The sequence below is a fragment of the Leucoraja erinacea genome, chromosome 15, assembly GCF_028641065.1.
Source record: "Leucoraja erinacea ecotype New England chromosome 15, Leri_hhj_1, whole genome shotgun sequence".
Classification (NCBI taxonomy): Eukaryota; Metazoa; Chordata; class Chondrichthyes; order Rajiformes; family Rajidae; genus Leucoraja; species Leucoraja erinaceus.
The window spans coordinates 37213902-37239729 of record NC_073391.1 but is presented as its reverse complement, the minus strand read 5'-3'; the positions used below and the strand labels follow the sequence as shown (position 1 = coordinate 37239729).

Sequence of the window (25828 nt, the reverse complement as noted above, 5' to 3'; positions counted from 1 at the left end):
TTATGGGGGGGGGGGGTTCTGGCAATTATGGCCATTTCTCCTGATTAATAACTACCTTTAACGTCATTTAATCCTTTATTGGATCACTTTTCTGGTTGTCTTTGTAGATCGCTTTCCTTGCTGTATTACTCCATCTCTGGAACTGAAATTTAAAAAAATCCTATACTCAGTTTGAGTCTAAGACTAAGACAATAGATTGTTAGATAATGGGGAAATTAATGAGAAAATCAGGACAGAAATGTAGAAGATCGGCCATTATCCTATTGAATGATGGAGCAGGTGGAAGGGGTTGTGTAAAGTATTATGTTCTCATTTAACATATTGAAAGATAAAGATAATTATTTTGTTGACACTGCCATGTGGGAACATTCCATCTCATGATCCTTTTCTGGCATTCTGAGATCATTGTTGATTAGTGACCTAACTCCATCTGTCTCGTACTTAAAGATCAACTGTTTTTATTTTTCCTACCAGACCTTGACACGGGATTCTTGGTGGACGTCACCTCATTAGCTCTGTGTGGAAAGCTGGCTGTCAGTGCCGCCTTTAACATTGTATATGTTTTTACAGCAGAACTGTATCCCACTGTGATCAGGTTAGTACTCTTCATTCTTAGTGATTACACATGTCAAGGATTTTTTCCTTTGGGACCGAAAAGACTTGTATTTATGGAGGTCTTTTCACACACAACGTCTCACTTCCCAAAGTGCATCATTGCCAGTTCTGAAGTGTAGCCAGTTTTGCTGTGTCGGAAACATGGCACAGAAAATCACCCACATATAGTAGAGCTAAGTGACTTAATTTCTCGTTTTATTGATGTTGGGTGAGAGGTTAATGTTAGCTCCACTTAGTTATGTTGAATTTTGCAGGTTTGAGAAGATTGCTTTGCCTTAGATCACTGATAACAGCATGATACTGAAGCAATATCCTAATATATCAGGGTGCGTTACTCTTCATTGACTTCTATTGCTTCTCAGCATTCAAGACTTCCTTTGTTTCATCAAAACTGAAAAATGGTACTTTGATGCTGCGCACGCTGAAGATAAATAGTGTATTCCAGTGAGATTCCTTGATAGAAATAAAGCATTTTCAATCTTCTCTGTGCAGAATGGTAGTGCTAACTTCGATCTACTGATGTCAGGGAAATAGTATTAAAACCAGTTTGTTATTGGAATAGCTATTTAAGATAAAATTTGAGAGCTACTTATTTGCTGTTGACAGTATTTACTTCCTGCAGACTGTTACAACTGTGCCACTATCCTTGATACTAATAATTCATGTACTCTGTAAATTACCTCTTGTCGATTGGCCTGTAATTTCTAACTGCATTCATATGTGAATAGTGGTCTTATATGAAATAAATGACACCACAATAATTTTCTGATTTTTTTTAATCAGAGGGAAAGTGTCAAGCTGATAACTGAAATGTAGCTGGAGCTGCAGATTTAAATGTATTCCTAAGACCAAAGTTATATATTTACTCTGTCAGAATCCGGCAGATTAATAGATGGGAAAAATATTACTTCATTTCCAGGTTTCCATTGAGACCAAAGTCTACAGATGCTGAAATTTTGAACAAACAAAAAAACTGTTGAACTCAACAGGTCAGGCAGCATCTGTGAAAGAAAATGGAGAATGGTCCCAACCCAAATCGTCACCTGTCCATTTTCCCGCCCCAGGTTTAATTCACTTTTTTAAATCTATATCTCCCCCCCCCAAAGACCTATCAGTACTATCTTACCATCCCGCATCTGTAGATTTACTCCCAGTATATCTCAAGGATCCATCCTTACTTTCCTCCTGTTTCTCATTTCCCCATTGCCTCCCAGTGATATCATTCTGATGTCAACTCAGCTTTACCCAGCTTTACTGTCACTTCCCTCAGTGCTGCTCCTTCCACTGTTTTTGATAGGTTTCATGACCCATTCATGAGGGGAGATCTCTTCCAACCTAGTAAAATGCCGATCAAGGCCATTTTCTTTGACCTCAGTCACAAAATGAGAAAGGGTTATTTAGATTGTTAGAATTAGAAAAAACGTTTCATGGGAAGGAGAATATTAATGGCTATTCAACTATTTGAATTCAACTAATTGACTTCAACTATTTGAATTCAACTATTTGAATTCAAAAATTCAACTATTTGTCATATTTCCCAGTTTGCTGATGATATCATGCTGGGCGGCATTGTAAGTGCAAAGGAGGATGTAAAGAGGCATCAGAAGCACTCATCAAGTGAGCGCCCATGGATTATAATATAAAATGGGAGATCATTTAGTTTAGTTCACATGAAATAAAAGCAGAGCATTTGTTAAATAGTGAGAGATATCACAGGCCTTTAGTGGGTGACGAGGGAACTATGAGGAGAGGGGTATTATTATTTTATTTATAATTTAATACTAGGTTGGGGATTAAAGTGTTCGTAAATCCCATGTAGAGCTTTAGGACGATATCTGAAATATGACCTACATTAAGTATGCAATGTTTGAAACGTGAATTTCTTATCAGAATATCAATGAGGTATGGTAACCTGAAGCCTTACTCTTGGCAATGGGTGATCCAGTCCGATATACCCTGCCATGCGATTCCTATTTTATACATTTCAATGTTTCAGCCTGCACTGAATTGATGCTGTTTTGTTTTGATGCAGGAATGCTGGACTGGGAATCTGTTCAATGTCATGCAGGGTTGGTGGGATTCTGGCTCCTTTCGTACCATCACTGGTCAGTCCAAACATTTTTTAAATAAAATTTGCCTTTGGGACCTTATCATGTGAACATTATACTTGGTTGCAAGCAATACTCAGTTCAGCTTAGTTTATTGCCATGTGTACTGAGGTACAGTGAAAAGCTTTTGTTGCGTGCTAACTTTACATAAAACATAAAAGTAAATAAGTTCCAGCTGAGAGTATATCCTCTTTGGGGTATCATGCTTTGGGAACAATGAATGTTCATTCCGACATCATGCTTTGGGAACAAGGAACAATAAATCTGCAAAGATGATGTTGTGGAGGATGTTGAAAATTATGGAGAGTTTAAATCGGTAGAAATTGTTTACATTGGCAAGCAGATTGGCACCAAAGGAGATGCAGTTAAATGGCAAAGGAGAAGTGGGAGCGTTGTTTAAGTAACTTAAAAGTGCATTGTAGTCATATTCTCATGTGCGACAGTGTGATTTTCATAGCCTTTGAGAAATGTTATTGCCTGATGCGGTTTTCAAGTTTAGTTGAGATTTGTTAAAGCCTGGATTAGTTACTAGTTTTTTTACATGAAATATTGCTGATAATTAGATCAAACAATTAAGTGTAATTCCAAGATCCCTGCAAATAATTTGGAGAGCATGGTAAACTGCACAAGCCGACTGAGTATTTAATACTAAACCAAATTCCTGCTCTTAGCTTTAAGAAAAGAACATTGAATTTATACCTTACTATTTATATTGCAATCTGTGGAACCCCATACCCCCTTCTGAATAATGCATCCACAACCATGCAATGACATTGAATAAACAGCATTTGGTCAAACACATCCCCGACATTGTTCATTTTGTACTAGTACTTTTGTTCTATCCATCCTCCTCTATCTCTTTCTCCATAACTCTCCACTCCATTTTCTCTAGTACACTTATCTATACATCCCTTTAATCCATATCCATGTGAGCTCAACTGTGCCAACAAGTTTTAGTCCTCCTCACACACTGGTTAGGGTAGCTTATTTTGAGTTCCCTATTTAATTTATTGCCACTATATTCTTTTAATAGCCTCGAGCAAAGTGAAGTATTTTGGAAATTCAATGGATAGAGCATAGTAGAGATCAGATTGGCTGGCTTTATTCGCACTGGAACAGAGGATACTGAGGAATGACTTTATGGAGGTTTATCAAACTATGAAGAGCAAAGTGGGATCGATAGTCAGAATCTTTTTCCCAGGGCATAGGTGTCTAGAACTCTAGGGCACAGGTTTAAGATGGGAGGGAGAAATTTAAAGGAGATCTGAAGAGTGCTTTTTCCAAAAAAAAGATGATTACCTGGAATAAAATACCAGCGGAGCTAATGGAGGGTTAATATTACACGTTTAAAAGGCATTAGGACAGGTACTTAGCATTCCCAGGCTTATTGAAGGCAAATGGGATTAGCATAAATGTGCATAATGGTCAACTGGGATGTGGGCCAAAAAGGTCTGTTTCTGTGCTGTAGGATTCCTTGTGTCTATTTTACCTTTCCTCACTAGTGAAATGCTTTCCATGTCCACTCTGTCAAATCTCTTTGCATTGTTTAAGATCTCTCTGAGGTTACTTCTCAGTTTTCAAGAGTAAAAAGACCCATTCATTTCTGATAGGTGCAACCTTGCATTTTTGTGCCTTCCTTTATAAACCATTACTGCCCTCTCTTTGTCTTTTCCATAATATAGAACCCAAGTGCGGTATGTGAAAAGTTTAACACTTCTTTTAGCATAACCTCCACTTTTCCATTGTAGCCTTGGAAATTAATCCAAGTGTTTTGTTTGCATTTTAAGGCCTAATTATCTTATGACAGTATTTACAGTGATTTGTGTTTTTGTACTCACAGATTCCTTGCTGCTCTTTCCCATTTAAATTCTTATTTCCATTTCCAATATATAATTATCAACTAAATTAGATTGAAATTCATTTGCCAATTATATGCCCATTCTTCATGTCTATTACCGTTTAGCTTAATTTGTTGTAACCTTTCCAGTATCAATACCTGCATCTCAGTTTAGTCAGAGCAGCAAATTCAGAACTTCATTCAGTCAGAACTTCTTTATTCTGAACTTCCATTCATCGGCAACTATCTCTCTCCCCTCCCCCCCCCCACACCCGATATAAATCTCATTAAAACTCTAAAGGTGGTAGCTCAACCAATTATTAAAATAGATTCATAAGATGTGCTGGTTGGTAGATTAATTGGCTTCTGTAAAGTAACCCTAATAAATTGTCCCTAAGAACAGTTTAGAGAAATATAGGCCAAACGGGGGCAGATGGGGCATCTTGGTCGGCATTGGTAAGTTGGGTTGAAGGGCCTGCTTCTGTGCTGTATGACTCTGCAGGAAAATCAGGGAGGAATTGATGGGCATTTGAAAGAAGTGGAAGTGTGCACTGATGGGTAAACTCGGAGAGCTGGGAGAAACTATGGGCTAAAGGCCTCCTACCTTGTCATAAGAAAATATGAAAAAGGATGAACATCAGTGTTCCCTGTAGTGATTCATATGAGATCCTACTTCCTACATTTGCACTCTGAATATTGCCCCTTTGCCCCCTACTGTCTTCCTTACATATTGCATTTAGCCAGCTATCCATTAATTTGCTTTGCCCCAACTGCATGTATTCTTTATCTATTCATTAACTTATGATGTGAAATGCTATCAAAGGAAGTATACTACTATTATGTAAAACCCTTTTTTACTCTGATGTTTTTGGTTTCTACGTGTTTTTCGATGTTCTCTTTTGACAGCACTTCCATTTTGTTTGCTACCACTGGAGTTGACTGGTCTTAAGTGCTCCAGGCACGTTCTGCCTGCCTTCTAACAAATAGGTATCCTGTTCTCACACTACTTCATTTCCTACCAAATTATTAGGAAATGTAATCTCTTCTCTAGTTTCTTTTTAAATTTGCAGATGCGATCTATCCAGATGACAGGATTTATTTTCTTTGAATTTGATCAGTTGATATGACGTCTTGATTTTCAATACAGTTAAATAATTCTTTAACTAAGCTTAAAATGCCCTTTCCATTTGCGCTGCACCCCAGTAAATATTGAAGCAAGAAACTTTGTTATTATTTTTCCCCTGTTTTTCTGCCAGTGATTCCACTTAAATCTCAAAGAGTGTTTACTTGTCATGTGCACCGGATATGCACTGGAACAATGACATTCTTATTTGCTGTAGCTTTCCAAGCACGTTAGACACAACAACAAAAATATGCAATAAATTATGTTATTTGATGTAAAATAGATTAAGATAATGCAAAAAACAATATGTAGAGCAACCATAACTGTGCATAGTCTGTAGTGGTTCGGTGCTGCGGTCTTGTCGGCATGGGCAAGTTGGGTTGAAGGGCCTGCTTCCTGACTCCACAGGAAAATCAGGGTGGAATTGATACGCATATGAAAGAAGTAAAAATGTGCACTGGCTGTGCAGAGTAGTTCAAAAACCTGATTACATTACATTTGCCTTACCAATTGTACTTTGGATTGCCTTGTAACCTTTTTGTTTCTTTGTTGTTTTTTCTTCCTAGTTATGCTTTCTCTTATCATCAGCATGCTCAGTGTACTCAACCCCTCAAAATGAGCTATTTTCCAATCTGTTACCCTAGTCATCATAATGCTCACGTCCATATGCTGCTTAAACTGCTTTATGGTACAAGCACTATTGCCGATATGTTCTCCTATGCCTGCCTCTCTTTATTCATTCCCCAACACTAGTCCTGATGCCAAATGATCCTTGATGGCTCTGTTACTTTTTTCTGCAGTCATTATGTTATCATTAATAACTCCAGTTTCTCCTTTTCTATCTTTATTAAATAGATTAAACACTACAATCTCTGAACCTGGGTCAATTTTTTAAGAAGACTTGTGTCAGACTTCTAATCAGAACTACTAGTTCCCGGGAAATTGCCTCCAGTCGCTCTGTTTTTAATTCCTTCAATCGTTACTGGGTTTTACTCATGTAGGGGAAATAATTTGCTCTGCCATCTCTGTTTTAATTTACTTTGGAAGATCTATGATGCTCCATAACTCTTCCACCGATTGAAGAATGCCACTTTACAAGCACTGGTGTCAGAATTATTTTCTATTTAAACCTGACACAAAGTAATTTGGTAAACAGTGTTATAGCATCTGTGACCTTGAGTGTGTTAGATTAGTTATATCTGGCGTAATAACATCGTAATGGTGCTCGATGTTAGTTTTTGTTTGTTAATGCTCCTGTGAAATACCTTGAGATATTTTTGCCTGCTTTGATTGAAATTGTTGCAAGATCTATCTTCCCTAACATGGTGCACTCAATTGTATACTGAGGCGAGTATTCTTACTTGGCAGAAATCTTTAAATCCATCGATGCCATTTATTGTCTTTGGGATTGCTGGGCTGTCAGGAGGAATTCTGAGTCTCCTTCTCCCAGAAACGTTAAACAAGCCAATTGCAGAGTCCATAGAAGATCTTCATTCTCCCGACTATCAGAGGCTCGAAGACAAAAGGAAAAAAGCAAGTTCAATTTTTTATTATTGTTTTCTCTTTTAATTTCAGATTAAGTATATGTGCTGTAATTTATATTCATTTCAATCCAGACGGGTGAAGTCTCCTCTCACACAATTTGCCCAAAATCATTCAAATCAGCATGAAACAACTACATACTGATTAATTCTGTGCATATGCCGATACTTTTATAAAAACTATTTGCTGGGAATTGACTCTTTGCACAAGGCTGGGAATCTGCTCCAGATCAGAGACCTGGATTCAATCCTGAATTTGTGTATATTGTCTGTGCGGAGTTTGCACGTTTTCCCAGTCACAGGTGCTGAGGTTTCCTCCCTCAACCCAAAGACGTGTGAGTTGGCTGGTTATTCGAATATTGTTAATTACCCCGACTATGTGGAATGATGGCTAATGTGTACTTGGGGAGGGTTGATGACATGGACAGGAAAATAAAAAATGAGATTAATATGGGATTGTGTAAAAGGTTGATGGCTGGCATGGACTCATTGGGCTGAAGAACCTATTTCCATGCTATACATCTCTGACTGGTCAACCTTTATCTACCCTATAAAACACATCCTTGAAAAAAGCACATTTTCTTTGCATACATCTTTCCTTCATCGTATTATGATCGTCTGCGTGCACATTTATGATTTTTATAAAATAATTGCAACATTTCCAGCAATTGAAATTATGTTAACTAGTCTATGATTCACAGTTTTTTTTCTTTTTTAAGTCATGGTTTATTACTTTTGGGGCCTGTTACTCAACCATGATCATGTTTAATGCACTCCTTGTTTCCTTTGGAACATTAGGATGTAGGCAGCTTGGTCCAGGGGATTTATAGGATTTTAGTCTCATTAATTTACCAATTCCTCCAGTATTTCTTCTTTAATATTAGTTACTTGAAATTGTCATTTTTATTAGACCCTTAGTAGCCTTCAATTTTTAATTTCTTCACGGTCTATTGCAATGATGACAAGTGCAAAGTTGTTTAATATCTCTTCCAGTTCCTTATTTCTCATAATTTCTGTTAATATTTGATCATCTCTGTTTGACTTACTTGAAAATAATTACTTTTTTTAAAGCTGTACTATCTCTCATAGATGAATGATATCACACATGCCTCCTTGATATTACATAGCTCCACTCTTGCTCCCCTTCCCCCCAGCCGCAACAGGAACAGAGTCCCCCTAGTCCTCACCTTTCACCCCATCAGCCGTCACATGCAACATATAATCCTCCGACATTTTTGCCACTCTACAATGGGATACCACCACTAGTCACATCTTCCCATCTCCACCGCTTTCCACAGAGACCATTGGTGAAGTTTTGTGTGGAGACCCTTCTTCAGACTGAGAAACTCTCGACCCGAAACTTACCCATTCCTTCTATCCAGAGATGCGGAGATGCGGTCGGTCCCACTGAGTTACTCCAGCATTTTGTGCCTATCATCGGAGTAAACCAGCATTTGCAGTTCCTTCCTACACATCTCACTAAACTATTGGTTCTTACTAATTAGCCTTGCCACCAACACAAAACAGATGATACAATTGTTTCATCCTTGAATGGTTCACAGTGAAACCATCCGCAAGACTGTTCAGTGTTCTCATTATATGTTCAATTACATTTCACCCAGCTCTAGATTAATTTTGAGTTCCCTTATCTGCTGAATCTGATGCCAGTTTTCTCAGATACCCAAACAAACATTCAGTACAATGAAGACTCAAGACAATGCTGTGTGGAGCAAAAAAACCCATAAACTGCTAGAGGAACTCAGCGGGTCAGGCAACACTAGAACATAGTGAGAGGTGACTAAGAGTATGGAGGGGAGATAACCAATATAAAGAGGTGAGCCGGAGGAGTGAAGCTGGGCTAGCTGTTAATGAGTGGAACCAGGAATGGGAGGGGGATGATGGGCAGTTGGAGGAACAGATAGGAGACCGAATAGATTAAGTGTGTGGGTGATAGGCAGATGGAGCCTATGGTGGGGGTGGGCTAGAAAATGAAACTAGGTAATGGAGGCTGGGTATTTACAAAGGGGACGAGAGAACTGGGTGGATAAGGAGAGTGAAAGGGGTGTGGATTACCTGAACTTGAAAGGTTCTATGTTCATACCATTGGGTTGTCAACCACCCAGATGGTTTTCCGTTTGACTTCACTAACGGTAGATGGGTCAGTGTGGGAGTGAGAAGGGGAGTTGAAACGCCATGCAACTGGGAGCTCAAGATGGCTCAGCAAAATGTTTGCCTCATCCATACTTTGTCTCCCCAACATAGAGGATGCCACATGGTGAGCACCAAATGGGGTAAACAAGGTGCATGTAAATCTTTGCCACACCTGGAAGGAATTTTTAGATCCCTGGATGGTGCTGAAGGAGGAGGGATAGGGATGAGTGTTGCACCTCCTATGGTTGCAGGGAAAAGAGTTGGGTAGTTGGGAAGGGAAGAATGAACCAGGGTGTTAGGAGGGAAGGCAAATATGTTACGAGTGGTGGGATCATGTTGTAGGTGGTGGAACAAACAGGAATTTGTGGTGGATGTGAAGCCCAGTGGGGTGCAAGATGTGGACCAAGGCATATATTTTCTCTTGGAGAGATTTTTTTTTTAAATGTGTAGTAATATGCATTGTAAAGAATTCAAGAAAATAAGATACCAGTTTCCTTCTGTGTTCATCATATGCATTAAATCTAATATTGTGCAATGCCACAGTGCTCTAATTTGGATTTAACAATGCACAAATATGAGTGAAAACAAACATAAAGTTACATTCTGAAAATTAGCACAATTTCCATTTGATTCCTAAACAGACACTGCTCCATTTTATTTTTATTACATGTGAATAATGAATGTTTGAACAGCTGCAGCAGTTTCCATGACGTTATTGCACATCAATGTTGTCAAAAGTTAATGATAACTGCTGCCGTTTTCAAGGCAAAATTTTACCTTTCATACTATTATATCACAGTCCCATTTTGTGGTCAATATTCTTATTCTCAACGTGTTTTAACATTCTAAGATTGTCTTTGAATATTGTTTCCCAGTTAAGCAGAGCCACAAATCAAAGTTCTCACTTTTATTGTTCCAAATTCTTTGGTGGTTCCATATTTCTCTATCTTTGAACCTTCTCCCAATGTCTACCAATGTTGAGATTTTTGAGTTCCTTTAATTCTGGCTATTCATCTTAAGCCTAAACTCTGTACATCTCTGACCTCTCTCATATTTATTTCCCTGTCCTTGTAGTCATTCTGCAAGTGCCATCTCTTTGAGCACGCTTTTGATCATTTGTCCTAACCTCTCTTGGTTAGCTATATTTAGATTTAGATTGGATTTAGATTTTCTTTGATAATGTTATGAGTAGGGTCTTTCAGCATTATACCATGTTACAGGTGCTTCATATAAGCAAGTTTCTATTGTACTGGAATATAATTTTACACATTGTGAAATTCTGAGTGTGGAGTGAACTCTGTATTTCCTTTTGATCTAACAGAGACTGCAACCACAGGAGGACACTGAGTCATGAAGGCTGTAAGCTTAGAAAAGAGCCATTGGGACTGAAACAATGCCTCTTGTGGAAAATATTTTGAGAAAAAAACCGCACATGTACAGTATGTGGACTCTGGAAGATACCACGGGAGGTTATATATTCAGTCCAGAAGAACTTTTGAAAGTCACCTCTTTACGATTAGTTGGCCATTCTTCATGACAATTCATTGTTAAGGGAGGACTTCCTAAAGCAAGAGAGATTTACCTCAGTTATTTATTTAATAGCGTTTGTTGGGTAACAAGTTAGGAATATTTTTGTGGCATTTCTAATTGTACAGTTTTGCAAGTATTTTTACTTGTGAGCTGGAATTTATAAGTTTAATAATATTGAGTATTAGTTGTCGGAGTAATATGGTCTCAAAGTTTATTTTTTACATTGAGAGTATTTGTAAAGTCCCCGGGAGATAAGTATCAACCTTAAATGTAGAATATAAATTGAAAACCTTGAGAGCTTAGCTCTATTAACCTTTAAATACAAATTACATTATGACCGAAAGATATACAATTGGGGTTGTATGTACTGAGCGTACTTTATGCTCACTCTACCTTGAAGGCTCCTATTTAGATGCTTAAGATTTCTGAACAAGTATAATATTATCAATTCTTTTCCATCTTTTCTGTTTTTCTCCCACCTTGCACTTCTGAATTAAGAACGCTGAAATGTAGTTTATAGGAAAATTTTGTATTGCAAGTATAATAGATATCTGTATTTTATTAATTCCTCTGTCTTTTGGATCTGCGATTCAAATGGCTTGCGTTGTAATATTGACATTCTTGCACAATTTTCTACAAACTCAAAACGTAAATCTGCAAAACATTGAAGGATATGGAGAGGTCAACTGTACTTTACCTCTATTCTCCCCTGATCAACTTGTGTTCTTACACTTTGCCTTCACTGAACAGTATACCAACGTTTGATGATTTTTTATGTGTTCCTTTCAATCTTGAATGTGTTTTAGCATCTTTTCCGAGGGTTGACATTTCATGTGCAATATTACCATAGAAATATATGTTGGTGGTTTTATGCTTAACAACATATTACTGATTTTGAAAGACCATCCCAACTCAGGATACTATTCATTTATGGCATCAGGATATATTAACATTTGTCAGCCACATAGACTGTGACTTGATTGTTGTTCTGATGTTCATATACAAACAGCTTGGGTCGGTCCCCTACCAGAAGCTTGCTTGTAAGAGCACCACTGACAATAACCAGCAGCTGTGCACTTATAAGTATCTCGAGATTGAAAACCATTCAAATGTCCATTGAAATATCCTTCTCGAATGGAAAACCCATTCAATTCTCAACAAAATTAATCCTCGATCAAGGAACAACATGAATGGTGGAGTAGACTTGATGGACCAAATGGCGTAATTCTATTCCTATGCCTTATGACCCAAAGCTGGCAGATGAATTCCGTGGCAATGAAAAGAAACCTAGATACTGGATCCTGTAGGGCACATATACATAGAGGCCTGGCGCACTCATGCCAATGTTGGAGCGAGATTCCGAGGAATAATGCAGGTAAAATAAAGTTTTTAATTTTTAAAAGATTTATTCAGAAGATCAGATCCTTTGCAAAAGAAAAATAATACAGTTGTATGTACATTTTAACTAATCTAATTGATTTTTTTCTTCTGAGTGCTTCAGTTGCCTTGGTGATGAAAGCAGCACATTTTACACTAGCGATTTACACAATACACTATGCTTCATTCATTGTCAATGATTATTCATTGCGTTTACACTAAATGACTGGTTCCTGTGCTATTTCTATGCCTCATAGAAACATAGAAAATAGGTGCAGGAGGAGGCCATTCGGCCCTTTGAGCCAGCACCGCCATTCATTGCGATCATGGCTGATCGTCCCCAATCAATAACCCGTGCCTGCCTTATCCACATATCCCTTGATTCCACTAGCCCCTAGAGCTCTATCTAACTCGTTCTTAAATCCATCCAGTGATTTGGCCTTCACTGCCCTCTGTGGCAGGGAATTCCACAAATTCACAACTCTCTGGGTGAAAACGTTTTTTCTCACCTCGGTCTTAAATGGCCTCCCTTTTATTCTAAGACTGTGGCCCCTGGTTCTGGACTCGCCCAACATTGGGAACATTTTTCCTGCATCTAGCTTGTCCTCAAATGGAATCATGGATGATGCATTTTTTTCAAAGGCAGAAAAGCCCATTGAGGTATCAGTAATAAATCATGTAGGTTTTCTGCAATAATAACATTCCACAGTGATGAAGCCATTCATTTTTGTAAAGTTGCAAAGATCTTGAAAAGAAAGAATGAGTGCTGGCAAAATTATGTTTTTTAGCTTTAAATGGTTTCAGTTCAAAGATACAGCTTGGAGACAGGCTCTTCAGCCCATCGAAAACGTGCCGATCAACAATAACGTGTACACTAATTCTATCCTACACACTAGGGACAATTTACGAAGCCAATTAACCTCCAAACCTGCACGTCTTTGGAATGTGGGAGGAAACCAATGCACCTGGAGAAAACCTAACCAGTCAAGGAGAAAGTACAAACTCTGTACAGACAGCACCCATAGTTAGGATCAAACTCGGGTCTCTAGCGCTGTAAAGCAGCAACTCTACTGCTTTGCTGTCCCTGAACAGGAAATTTGGGGAGTGAAACAGCACTGCATTTAAACTGCAAAATCTTGGTCCGAGTAAATGTGAATGATCTAAGCTGAGCAAAAGGGAGGACTCACAAATAGTCAATGGAGAGAGAAAATTGACCTGACCCTAATTGCTTTTCAAGATCTCCTGTGGAACCTGCATTAGAATTTAGGACAGCTGATGGGAATGACAACCAATTGGCTAGTGATATGGAGAATGCTGGACCCAAATGATCTTGCAGCTCCATAGTCACAGTTCCAGCATTGGCCAGAGGAGAAAGGACAAATGTCATAAGGAAGAGAACTGCGGAAAATGGGAAAACAAAGATGCAATTGGACCAGTGCAGACAAATGATATTTCATCAGTTGCAATTTTGTACATTGTATAATCATCTGTAGGCAAGAGTTCATGCATCTGTATAAAAACAAAACATTTATTACTGTATCAGTGTTAGAGTTGAAAATGGAAAGAAAATGCTCATTGAGAAGTACGTCCCCCTGAATCTCTTGGCAGCTTGAGGTTAGAATGAAGTACAGCTTAGTCAGAGACCATTCGTGCTTTCAATGGTTATACTTTATGACTATAATTTGCAGAAACTGTAACAATAAACTGGCAATATATATATATGGCCTGGATCTTACTTTATTTCAAACGGGTGGAGGAATGCAGCTTTTTATCAGTCCGCCCCCATACAAGCTGGGGAACCATACTTGGATAACAGTTGGAAAATCTGGCTTATACAGACACATAGTAGCACAAAGTCATCGAATTTCATTTATTGCCTCAAAACTATTGTGGGTTTCTTTTGGTTTGTGTAGTTTTCAGAAAAGTGCCATCTTAACACACTGGTTTGTACGCTTGGTTTAAGCCAAACTAAATACCTGACTGCATTGTACAGATATTTATGGTGTCATTTGCCATGTGTGTTACTTTATCGTAGGCTGTGACAAAGCGATTAAAACCAGAAACAATCCACTGAGCTGCTGTTGCATTTACTTGTTTTAATATTGCCCAAAACAATGTCAACCTTTTCAGAGGAGGATAAAGTCTTGTAACTAATTTATAATGTGTGACATGCAAATGGTGGTAAGTCCTGGGAACTAGTCATAAAGCCTTTCATGCTTTGGAAATCTGCTTGGACTTTATCATTTAGGCTTTGAAAGACTGCTGTTGATTAACTAAAGGAAAAAGAAAGAAGACGTAATATCCTTCGCAACCATAGAACATTCCAAAATACTTTATAGATGTTGAAGTAAATTTAAATGTGGTCACCATGGTAGGAAAAACAGCGAGCGATTTGTGTGAAGGCTAGTCTTACAAACAACAATGTAAAAATAAATAGATTATCAGCTTTGGTGGTTTTAGTTGAGTTACAAATGTGGCTAGGGCAGTGGAGAAAACTCTCTTCAAAGTGTAGGCAGGTCATGGTTTAATGTCAACCTGCAAGAATGCAACTATAATAATACAGTATTTCCCTTTGATTAGCTTAGTTTAGAGATAGAGCGCGGAAGCAGGCCCTTTGGCCCACCGAGTTTGCGCCGGCCAGCAATCGACCCGTACATGAGAACTATCCTACTTACGAGAGACAATTTACAATTTTTACCAAAGACGAATTAACTTACAAACCCGTACGTCATTTGAATATGGGAGGAAACGAGCATCCAGGGAAAACCCACGCGGTCACAGGGAGAACGTACAAACTCCGTACAGACAAGCACCCGTAGTCAGGTTCGAACCCGGGTCTCTGGCACTGTAAGGCAGCAACTCTACCGCTGCGCCACCGTGCCACCCCGTATTTTATTGAAGTTTCAAGGTTAAATTTTATACTAGAAGCTAGGAATAGCACTTCGACCCACGACAAAGTACAGTAAATGTATAAATCTGTCACGCTCGAGACTTTAGTGGTAGCAGACTAACAAGATTATTTTTTACTTTTGAATGTTATGTTCTCATTTAAGAAGTATTGATCTTATTAATCCTTATAGCCCATATAAATGATGAATGAGGTTTATAAGATTCATGAAATAGATTAATCCATTTAGATTTATAAAAGTGAAAACTTTGTAGACCATGTTTCATAGCTCTCGGCCAAGTCTGGCTATTGGACTGCCAAGAATAAAAGGAATCTCTGAAGCTCTTCTACTTTGAGAAAAACTTTGGAAATGTTCAAGTTAGTTTTCTGAATTTGATCTGAATTAGGAAAATCTGCAGTTTGAAAAGGAGTTACTTTATATAACTGTTTTTAGATGCTTAATATACATTTCAACAGAAAACATAAATAGGTAACTGATCTGTGAAAATTCAAAGGGAAGAGAAGGAGAAAAAAAATAAGATGGAGACACCATGCAGTCATAATCATACAGCAGGAAAACAGGTTATTCAGCCCACCAAGTCTGCTCTGGCTATCAATCACTAATTTGCAGTCAATTTACTAAACCCCATTTATTCTCCTCCCACAATTCCCCTCATGCCTACAGGCATATTCTGCCTTGTGGGAACATGGTAAATGACTACATTTCCGACTCAATAACTCTCCGGGTTTGGCACAAACATTGTAGGCCACAGGACTTGTTTACATATTCTGTTGTGCTGCAGCCTATAAGAATTTCATTGTTCTGGGATATATGACAATAAAAACAATCTTGACTCTTGCTTCATTCCTGTGCTGTCCAGGTGTATGTTCTGTGGGTGGAAAAAGTTTAGAAGGATTTGGGCCAAATGCACGCAGATAAGACCAGCTCAAAAGACACCTTGGTTGCCATGGACAAATGAGCTTGAGGGGCCGGTTTCTATGTTGAATAAGTCTATGACTCATTGATAGGGAAGCAAGCTTGTGGTACCATGCAGCCACCTGCTCATAATCCATATGTTCAGAATTGTACTTGGAGCATTCAGCAGCTAAGTGTGCTTGGCACAATGTCAGCAGTAGTAGTAGCCTTGATTCTCAACCATCGGCATCAGTCATTATCAGCAAAGTCAATGAAATGTAGATTAGCATTAAATATGCTTTGATCTGACTGAATTCAGTTCATGTTGCCAGTGCCTGAGGGAGACATGCCCTGTAGATGGAACCTAATATAATGCCATCAGAGTGATCACCAGCATCACGGTGAGACTGATCTTGGAAGGAGACAACAAAGACACTTCAGATTTCTAAAATTCCATTTTCTTAATTACTTATATATTGTTAAATTTAATTTTAGATGAGCAAGGTGGCGCAGTGGTAGAGTTGCTGCCTTGAAGCGCCAGAGACCCCGGTTCGATCCTGACTATGGGTGCTTGTCTTTATGGAGTTTGTACGTTCTCCCTGTGTGGGAATTCTCCCGGATCTCCAGTTTTCTCTCAGATTCCAAAGACATGTAGGTTAATTAGATTGGTATAATTGTAAATTGTCCCTAGTGTGTAGGATAGTGTTAGTGCGCGGGGATCGCTGGTCGGTGTGGACTACGCGGTCTGAAGTGCCTATTTCCGCATTGTACCTTTAAACTAAAACTAAGCATTATTATAGGGATTCTTTTTCTTTTGCAGATCAACTAACTGAATGGACCAGTATGTGGGTAAGTGATGGAATGGGTCAAAAATCGAATGTTATGATGTATGAATCTCTGTGCCTCTCCAGAAACATGAGCTACTCTGCTCCTCATTGTGTAATCTTTTCCAGCTACCACCAATTTATCAAGGATGCAAGTTTAGAGCAATGGCCCTCTGAGAAGATGTAAAGAGAACCAACTCCCTTTTGGATTGATAGATTCAGAAATATGTTTCAAGAATATCTTGGGAGAAGAACCACGTCAGTTAAACGTAAATTAAAGAGGTTGTGATAGTATAATGTCATGGCAAGATGTGACTAAGTGCTGATGGTACAAGTCTTTAATAGAAAGCTGACATTTTCAAAGACTGTGGGACCCGATTACTCATAGGTAATGATGATCACCCCTTAAGTGACTCCACCATGGATCTGACTGGTGAATTGTATTTCGGTTTTAGTTTCTGTTGTTGCAGTACAAAAAAAACAAGGCTTTCTAACAGATATTAACTAAAGCTGGTGGAAACATTTCTGAATGCTAATGTCACAAAAACGCACCATGCAGCATATTGTATCACAGTAATCCTAATTTGTCATTCGAATGCTTTTCCCTCTAAACATGTTTCCAATTGGATTACTCCCTGGGATATGCTCCCTGACATTAATATGTTGGATTATTAATGGCAGGTTGTGGGCCACTGGTGGAGTTAATAGTAGCAGTTTTATCTTTTTGATGCCAATTTCTTTTAACTGTCAATCAGTCATGGAGCTGCTAAGATGTTGAAAGGGGAAAATACTTGCAGTTATAAATACATTCATAAAATGGGCTACATATAACATTTCATTCAAAAGGCAGCATAGTGCTGTACTGAAGGCTCGGTTTTCTGCTCACTCATGCGATGTGTCAAGCTCTCAATCCTTTGACTGAGTGTGAAGTGCAATTAAACCAAGTCAAGCATAATACTTTTAACAACTTTGTGTGGGATGAAATATTGGTCGTCTTTGCTGGGATAAAATATTTAAAGTTGTCTTTACAATGACTGCGACAAATTAAACACTAGGATCCCACATTGTGGTGACTGTCCAAATGTGATGTTGCTTGCATTGAACCGTTTCCCCAACAAGACCATTCCCACACTGGCCTTTCTGTACTTGGGTCTCCTCCATTGTTAGAGTGAGGCCCAGCACAAATTGGAGGAACAACCCCTCATACTTTACTTGGGCAGCTTACACCCCAGCGGTATGAACATTGACTTCTCTAACTTCAAGTAACCCTTGCTTTCCCTCTCTTTCCATTCCTCCTCTTCCCAGTTCTCCGACCAGTCTGACTGTCTCCGACTACATTTTATCTCTGCTTTGTTGTTTCCTTCTCCCAGCTAACAATGACCTATCTACATTTAAAAAAATCTCCATTCCCTTTGTCCTATTTTCATACCTTACATTTCCTTATCTATGTATCTAACTCTCCCTTAACATCAGTCTGAAGCAGGGTCTTGTCACCCATCTCTTCTCTCGAGATGCTGCATGTCCCGCTGAGTTACTCCAGCATTTTGTGTCTATCCTCAGGATACCATCATTGGTTTATGGTATATATGCATCACTGGATTCAGTAGAAGTATATGTCAGAAGGAGACATGGGGAACTGCAGATGTTGGAATCTTGAGCAAAACACAAAGTGTTGGAGGAACTCTGTGTCAGGCAGCATCTGTCAAGGAAATGGACAGGTGGCATTTTGGGACCCTTCTTCAGCAGTGATTTATTGATGTAAGTGTCTACACTAATGTCATGTTTAATGAATTAATTAATAAATAAGTTTATTGGCCAAGTATTCACATACAAGGAATTTGCCTTGGTGCTCCACCCGCAAGTGGCAACGACATACAGTGACAGTTAGGAATGACACATAAAACATTCAACATTAATAATAAATCATTATTGATTAAACATGTGAAATAAATAAAATACCAGAGCAAAAGCAGGCTACAGATTTTTCGTTATTGAGTAGAGCAACTACTCGTGAAAAACTGTTTTTATGCCTGGCTGTGGCAGCTTTGACAGTCCGGAGTCGCCTTCCAGAGGGAAGTGATCCAAAGAGTTTGTGGCCAGGGTGAGAGGGGTCAGAGATGATCTTACCCGCTCGCTTCCTGGCCCTTGCAGTGTACAGTTCATCAATGGAGGGAAGGTTGCAGCCAATAACCTCAGGTGATCGGACGATTCGCTGCAGCTTCCGGATGTCGTGCTTGGTGGCTGAGCCAAACCAGACCATGATGGAGCAGGTGAGGACAGACTCGGATGGCTGTATAGAATTGGACCATCATTGCGTGTGGCAGATTGTGCTTCCTCAGCTGCCGCAGGAAATACATCATCTGTTGTGCCTTTATGACTGTGGAGTCGATGGTAGCCCCACATTTAAGGTCTTTGGAGATGATGGTTCCCAGGAACTTAAAAGATTCCACAGATGTGACTGTGGTGTTGTTGATCTCTCCTAAAGTCTACTATCAATTCCACTGTCTTAAGAGCATTGAGCTCCAGGTTGTTGCAATGACACCAGGCCACCAGCTGTGTCACTTCCTGACTGTAGGCAGATTCTTCTCCATCCTGGATCAGTTCAATCAGGGTTGTGTCGTCCGCAAACTTGAGAAGCTTGAGAAGTCAGTGGAAGTGCAGTCATTGCAGTCATAGAGAGAGGAGAGGGCAGAGCATGCAGCCTTGCGGTGCTCCTATGCTGAGAGTTTGCGGGTCCGAGATGTGCTTTCCCAACCTCATGCTGCTTCCTGTCTCAGGAAGATGGTGATCCACCGACAGAGGGGTTCAGGCACAGTCAACTCGGAATGTAGTAGTTCTGGCACAATGGTGTTGAATGCAGAGCTAAAATCAACAAACAAAATCCTCGCATAGGTCCCCAGGCGGTTTAGGTGCTGGAGGATGAAGTGGAGGCCCAGGTTGACTGCGTCATCCACAGATCTATCGGCCCGATATGCAAACTGTAGAGGGTCCAGCAGGGGGTTTGTGATATTTTTCAGCTTGGCCAGCACAAGCCTTTCTAGGGTCTTTATGACTACAGAGGTCAGTGTGACAGGCCTGTAGTCATTAAGACCAATGCCATCACTGGTCGGGCGTCTGCTCCAAAAAAGCCTGTTCGAACAACAGGCACGGGCGATGGCCGACCATGAGTGTGAGTATCTCGGCCATGAGGACGGATGGCCTGCGATCCCCCAAACCGTTCATGTGTAGGATGTGGGCAGCAAGGTCCCGGCGGCTGAGCCCGAAGGTATGTAACAGGAGGGCCTTGAGGCCGTTGTATTTGGCGATCGCGGGAGGATCCCTCAGATAAGGCAGCAGACGGGAGGTGGACTCTTGCGGCACGGCTCACCACATGGAAGTATTTTGTTTCATCCGCGACGATGCGGCGCAGATGGAACTGTGCCTCAACTTGTGCGAACCACACTTGCGGCTGATCGGGCCAAAACACAGGCAGTTTGAGGCTGACGGCGTTCTGATGGGCGGCGGCAGCGGCGGCAGGAGCGTAATTATCTTGCATGTTGTCCAATTATCGATTGGGCACGTCGGGGTCACCAATTAGGCGAGTTGAGATGAGGGTCGATTTCCAAAATCAGTTTTATTAACTAAATAACGAAATCAACGGAATAACACAACACAGCCAATACAAAGGTCAAACCACAACGGTGGTCAAGAACAACTGAAGGGGCATCGACAAGAAAGCGCGCGAACACAAACACAAACACCTCCCCATAGTCACGCGACCGAAGCACCTGACCGCAGGGTTCGAGTACTTGCGGGCACCAGCAGGTGCCGCTACAACACAAAAGATATGTGAAATATTGTACAGGCATAGAGATCAGAATATAACTTCAACATTTTCTGTAAAATTTGTTTTAAAAACTGACAATAATTTATTTATGAAGTGGTATATTAAGTTAAGATCAAAGTTATTGGCAGCACTTTGTCAGAGGGGAGCAGTATGAAAATAAAACAGAATGCTTAAACTACATGATATGATAACAAACACTACCTCAGCCTTGACATTTGTCACCAGCTGAACAGTTGACAAAAGCTATGACATTTAAATGCTGTGTAACATTAGATCATGAATTCAGACACTAATACTTCGGTGAATGTATTGGTTTTTCCTCAAACAAGCAACGATCTGGACAGTGAAGAGTTACATTCTGAGTATTTCTTCCATTCACGTCTAAGGCTTCCTTGGAGTTGCCTCCACATTTAATAATGTATGCAGGAAGCGCTCAATTTTTTCTGCATTCTCTGTACTCTCTGGGGGGATAATGACATCCTTGACCCTGAAAATCCATTCCATCAGCATATGAATGATACAGAAAGATAAACTAAAAAATGCTGGTGTAACTCAGGGGGTCAGGCAGTATATCTGGAGAGTAGGAATGGGCGACGTTTCGGGTCGAGACCCGAACTGTCACCCATTCCTTCTCTCCAAAGACGCTACCTGTCCCACTGAGTTACTCCAGCATTTTGTGTGTCTCTTCAGTTTTAACCAGCATCTGCAGTTCCTTCCAACACATTTTCTGTTTAAAACCTGCTCCATAGTCCTCGTATTCCACCTGGACAGACTACAACCCATTAAAGGTGAAAATAAGAATTGCTGGAAATACTCGGCAGGTCAGACTGCATTTATGGTGGAGAAACAGAGTTTCCAGCCAGCGATCTTTCTGGATTTAAGGATTTAATGCATTTTAAGATAATGCAGAATCATACAACAAGGTGAAATAGTAGTGGGATAAATGGGAAGGAGAACAAAATAAGTTATGTTAAATTTTAGACTGACTCCCATCCAACCTCTCCCCCATCCCAATACTTTGCACATCCCCAAATCCTTTCCACTTCGTCGCTTTAATTTCATGTTTCATGTATCTGCTGTTTTATGACTGTTGGCAGATCAACTTCCCTCCTGGGATAATTAAAGTTCTACCGTATCGTATCGAATCGAATTGGAGCATTCAGTGTTCACATCCTTGGGTTGCAAACTATGCAGGTGAAATATGAGGTGCTGTTACTCTTTCTATTGTTGAATTTAAGCAAGTGGTTTCAAAAGGTGCATCCATCTATAAAAATATACTGCTGTAAATGTATGCCAGAATGATTTGGGTCTGTATACAATATGTGAGCAGCCACCTACCAATTTGTTATGGTAGTGAGCTCTCTGCTTCCTGTACCCGTTTAATTAGAACCAGAATACTAAACCAGGTTTGTGAATTGGTGCAGCCTGCTTAAATATTCATAACGTTGGATGGATTTTGTTTTATGAATTTTTTTTCTGATTAGGACCATATAATCTTGCTGAGTGAATCTGATTGCACTGTTTACTCTTCTGATTTCATTTTTAAGTGACTTGAATAATAAGGCAGATGGATAAGTTTCCTGAGAAGTACATCAGGAAGCATATTAAGAATTCAATTTAAAGTTGTCAGGCATTTATTACGTTGTATATATGCGCTAATTAAGTGTGAAAGATTTGAGGTGGACGAATGTCTCTCGTGAAACCCACATACAGTTTTCATTTTGTTGATCTGGAAGAGTGGGTGGGACGGTATTACACAGCAGCATTGTTACAAATGTATATTTAAAGATGATATGAATAAGACTTAATTTAAACTTTCTGAGAGTAAACAAATAGCTGGAACGTGCAAATTCAGTTATTTTTCAATTTACAGAATCTTTTTATATTTTGTATCATTTTATTCATTCCATTTGTGCAACACTGGCAAGAGCAGTAGTTATTTGCCTCCCTTAATTTCTTTTGAGGAGTTCGTGGAGAGCCACCTCGTTGAACTGCAGCGATCTTCTATGTGTGAGGCGCTCCTTGCTGTGGGGCAAGGAACACCAGAACGTAGGCCCTGTGGGAGAAAGGAGCCACGATGTCACTTCCTCATCATGATGGCGTGTTCCTTGAGGGGAACCTGCAGGTGGTGGCATCCCTAGGCAACGGTGTTCCCACGTGACCTCTTGGTGGTGGGAGCCCACTGGTTTTTACAGGAGGTGTAGAAATAACCTGGGTGAGTAACTTCAATTGGTGTATTGTGTCGCAGTGATGGAGGGATGAATATTTAGAGTGGTGGATGGACTATTCGGCTTGTACACGCTAGAATTTAGAAGATTGAGGGGGGATCTTATAGAAACTTCCAAAATCCTTAAGGGGTTGGACAGGCTGGTTGCAGGAAGATTATTCCCGATGTTAGGGAAGTCCAGAACTAGGGGTCACAGTTTAAGGATAAGAGTCTTTTATGACTGAGATGAGAAAATAATTTTTTTACACAGAGAGTGGTGAATCTGTGGAATTCTCTGCCACAGAAGGTAGTTGAGGCCAGTTCATTGGCTATATTTAAGAGGGAGTTAGATGTCGCCCTTGTGGCTAAAGGGATCAGGGGGTATGGAGAGAAGGCAGGGATGGGATACTGAGTTGGATGATCAGCCATGATCATATTGAATGGCGGTGCAGGCTAGAAGGGCCGAATGGCCTACTCCTGCACCTATTTTCTATGTTTCTATCGGGGAAATGGGCTCCTCTGTGCTGATTAATGACATGCTCTATTCAGAAGAGACACAATAAACTGTTCATGCTGGAATATTGAATGAAAAACAAAGTGCTGGAGAAACTCTGTCAGGTAGCTTCTGTCAGGGAATGGACAGGCGCCATTTTTGATTGGGATCTTTTTTTGGAGATACAGCATGGACACAATTCCTTCGGCCCACAGAGTCCACACCAACAATTGATCACCTATTCTCTATGTTATCCCACTTTGTCATCCACTGCCTGCACATTACAGGCAATTTACAGATGCCAATTAATCTACAAATCTGTATATCTTCTGGATCTGGGAGGAAGCCAGAGCAACCAGAGGATTTCTGGAGGATAGGGAGAACATATGAACTCCACGCAGACAGCACCCGAGGTTAGATTCGAAGCTGGGTCTCTGGCGCGATGAGGCAACAGCTCTACCAGCTACGGCACATCTCCCATATACCTGTGTTTGGCCCATATCCCTCTAAACCTGTCCTATCCATGTACCTGTCCAATTGCTTCTTAAACATTGCGATAGTCCCTGCCTCAACTACCTCCTCTAGCAACTTGTTCCATACACCCACCACCCTATGTATGAAAATTCCCTCAGATTCCTATAAAATTGTTCCCACTTCACCTTAAACCTATGCCCTCTAGTTCTTGATTCTCCTACGCTGGGCAAGAGACTTTGTGTGTCTACCCGACCTATTTTGCTTTTTGCTTTTATTTTTGTTTATCTTGAGGCTACAGCATGGAAACTGACCCTTCAGCCCACTGAGTCCATGATGATCATCGATCAACCATTTAGACTAGTTTTGTGTTATCTCGCTTTCACAATCACACCCTACGCAGTGTACAGAGGCCAACTAACCCACAAAACCGCACGTCTTTGGGATGTGAGAAGAAACTGGAGTACCTGGAGGAAGCCCATGTGGCCACAGGGAGAACGTGCAAACTCCACACAGCAGCACCTGAGATCAGTATCTGGCGCTGTGAGGCATCAGGTCTACCTGCTGCGCCACTGTGCCGCCAATCTAAGTTGAAGGTGGTAGGCATTATAGTAATGGGATTTGTAAGATAAGCAATTGGTTGTTTCATTATTTTTCTCATCCCCTTGCAATTTGTTATGTTTGAGATTGATTTCTCTGTCTTTAATGTAACATTAAAAAAAACAGCTTTACTTAGATCTGTCGCACCCCAGTTTAAATTGATATAATAGAAGACACTTTGTCTGTGCAAGTTCTACTCATTTTAAATGAAAGCATATTATGGGGTTTGATTCATGTGGGGGGTTTTTTGGCAGCCCTAAAAAACATTGAACAGTTTGATTTGGTCGAAAATTTGTGTGAACTTGTTGAAGAAACGTAGGTCAGAAATTTTACAGAAATGTGAAGAAATAAAATAATGATAATGTAAAGGAATGATTTTACAAAGTTAATAGGAACTTAGAATAAGCCCTGAAAATGCCTTGTGTTTGCAGTTGGGTTTTAGTAGATACGTTGAACCAGTAATGAAACACTGTTTGAAATGCGATGATTTAATGCCAGCCTGAAATGAAAAACATTTAGAAAGCCTTGTAGACCATTTTGATTTGATGCCTTCAGATTTCTTAACACTTACTGTAACTCTTGAATTTATTTCCTGGATTGCTTTTGCATCTATCTCTCAGCCTTTAAGTCACTACCTCTTTCCCATGCCATTATCTTCATCTGTGATGTGGCATCAAATTTCGGCTGATAATGCTCCTGTGAAAAGATGTCAGATGCTTTACCACAGTAAGGCCTTTATGTCAATGCAAATCGTTGTTGATCATAATATCGGACTCCTTGCATAACATTAATTAATAATGTCGCAAATTCTGTATTTTTCTAGAGCAACATTAATCATTGTACTGAAATATAATGAAACTTTAGAAAATAAAAATATCTTTAATCTGGCATTGAAACTAATTGAAAAATTTGAGTCTACAAACAGTTGACCTTTCAATGGAATAGTTTTTCGATATCTAACACTCTAAGCCTGTGCATTCGTATCTATTAGAATTATAAGCTTAACATAACAAACTGATGCAGGGAGGTATTAATGTGAGATTATAAAGCTTTCTTTAATTTAAATGTAGTTTGATAAGGGAGTCAAAAGGAAAGTGGAGAATGGAGTTAATGCACTGTATCCCCCTCTTAATTCAGGAGATTGGTTTGGCAGCGAATTTAACATACTGAATAGAATGCCCTTCGCTCAGTTTACTTGTGGGCGAGAGCATTGGTCTGGGACAACAACCCCAACAGTGCCTATCATGTTACAGGGGCAGTAAGTTCAAGAATTGGAAATGAAAGGGACATTTGCATTTAGACAGCATCTCTCACAATCAAGAC

The 25828-nt window shown here is 39.8% G+C and overlaps 1 protein-coding gene across 4 annotated transcripts in view; it reads left to right on the top strand.

Moving 5' to 3' along the window:
* The window catches only part of slc22a15 (solute carrier family 22 member 15), a 54471-nt gene extending 29093 nt beyond the window's left edge, over positions 1-25378 (top strand). The window contains exons 9-13 of one of the 4 annotated variants that reach the window (XR_008724696.1): positions 475-595; positions 2648-2720; positions 7052-7216; positions 10697-12280; positions 13179-14923. Coding sequence is in view for 3 of the 4 variants with exons in the window: in XM_055647185.1 (XP_055503160.1) it covers positions 475-595; positions 2648-2720; positions 7052-7216; positions 10697-10729 (392 nt within the window). In the remaining variant the exon portion in view is untranslated. Of the gene's footprint in view, positions 1-474; positions 596-2647; positions 2721-7051; positions 7217-10696; positions 14927-16905; positions 16935-17038; positions 20288-24199 lie in introns of those variants that run through there. The other 3 variants (XM_055647186.1, XM_055647187.1, XM_055647185.1) reach the window with 3 other exon arrangements.
* The last annotated feature ends 450 nt before the right edge of the window (positions 25379-25828 follow it).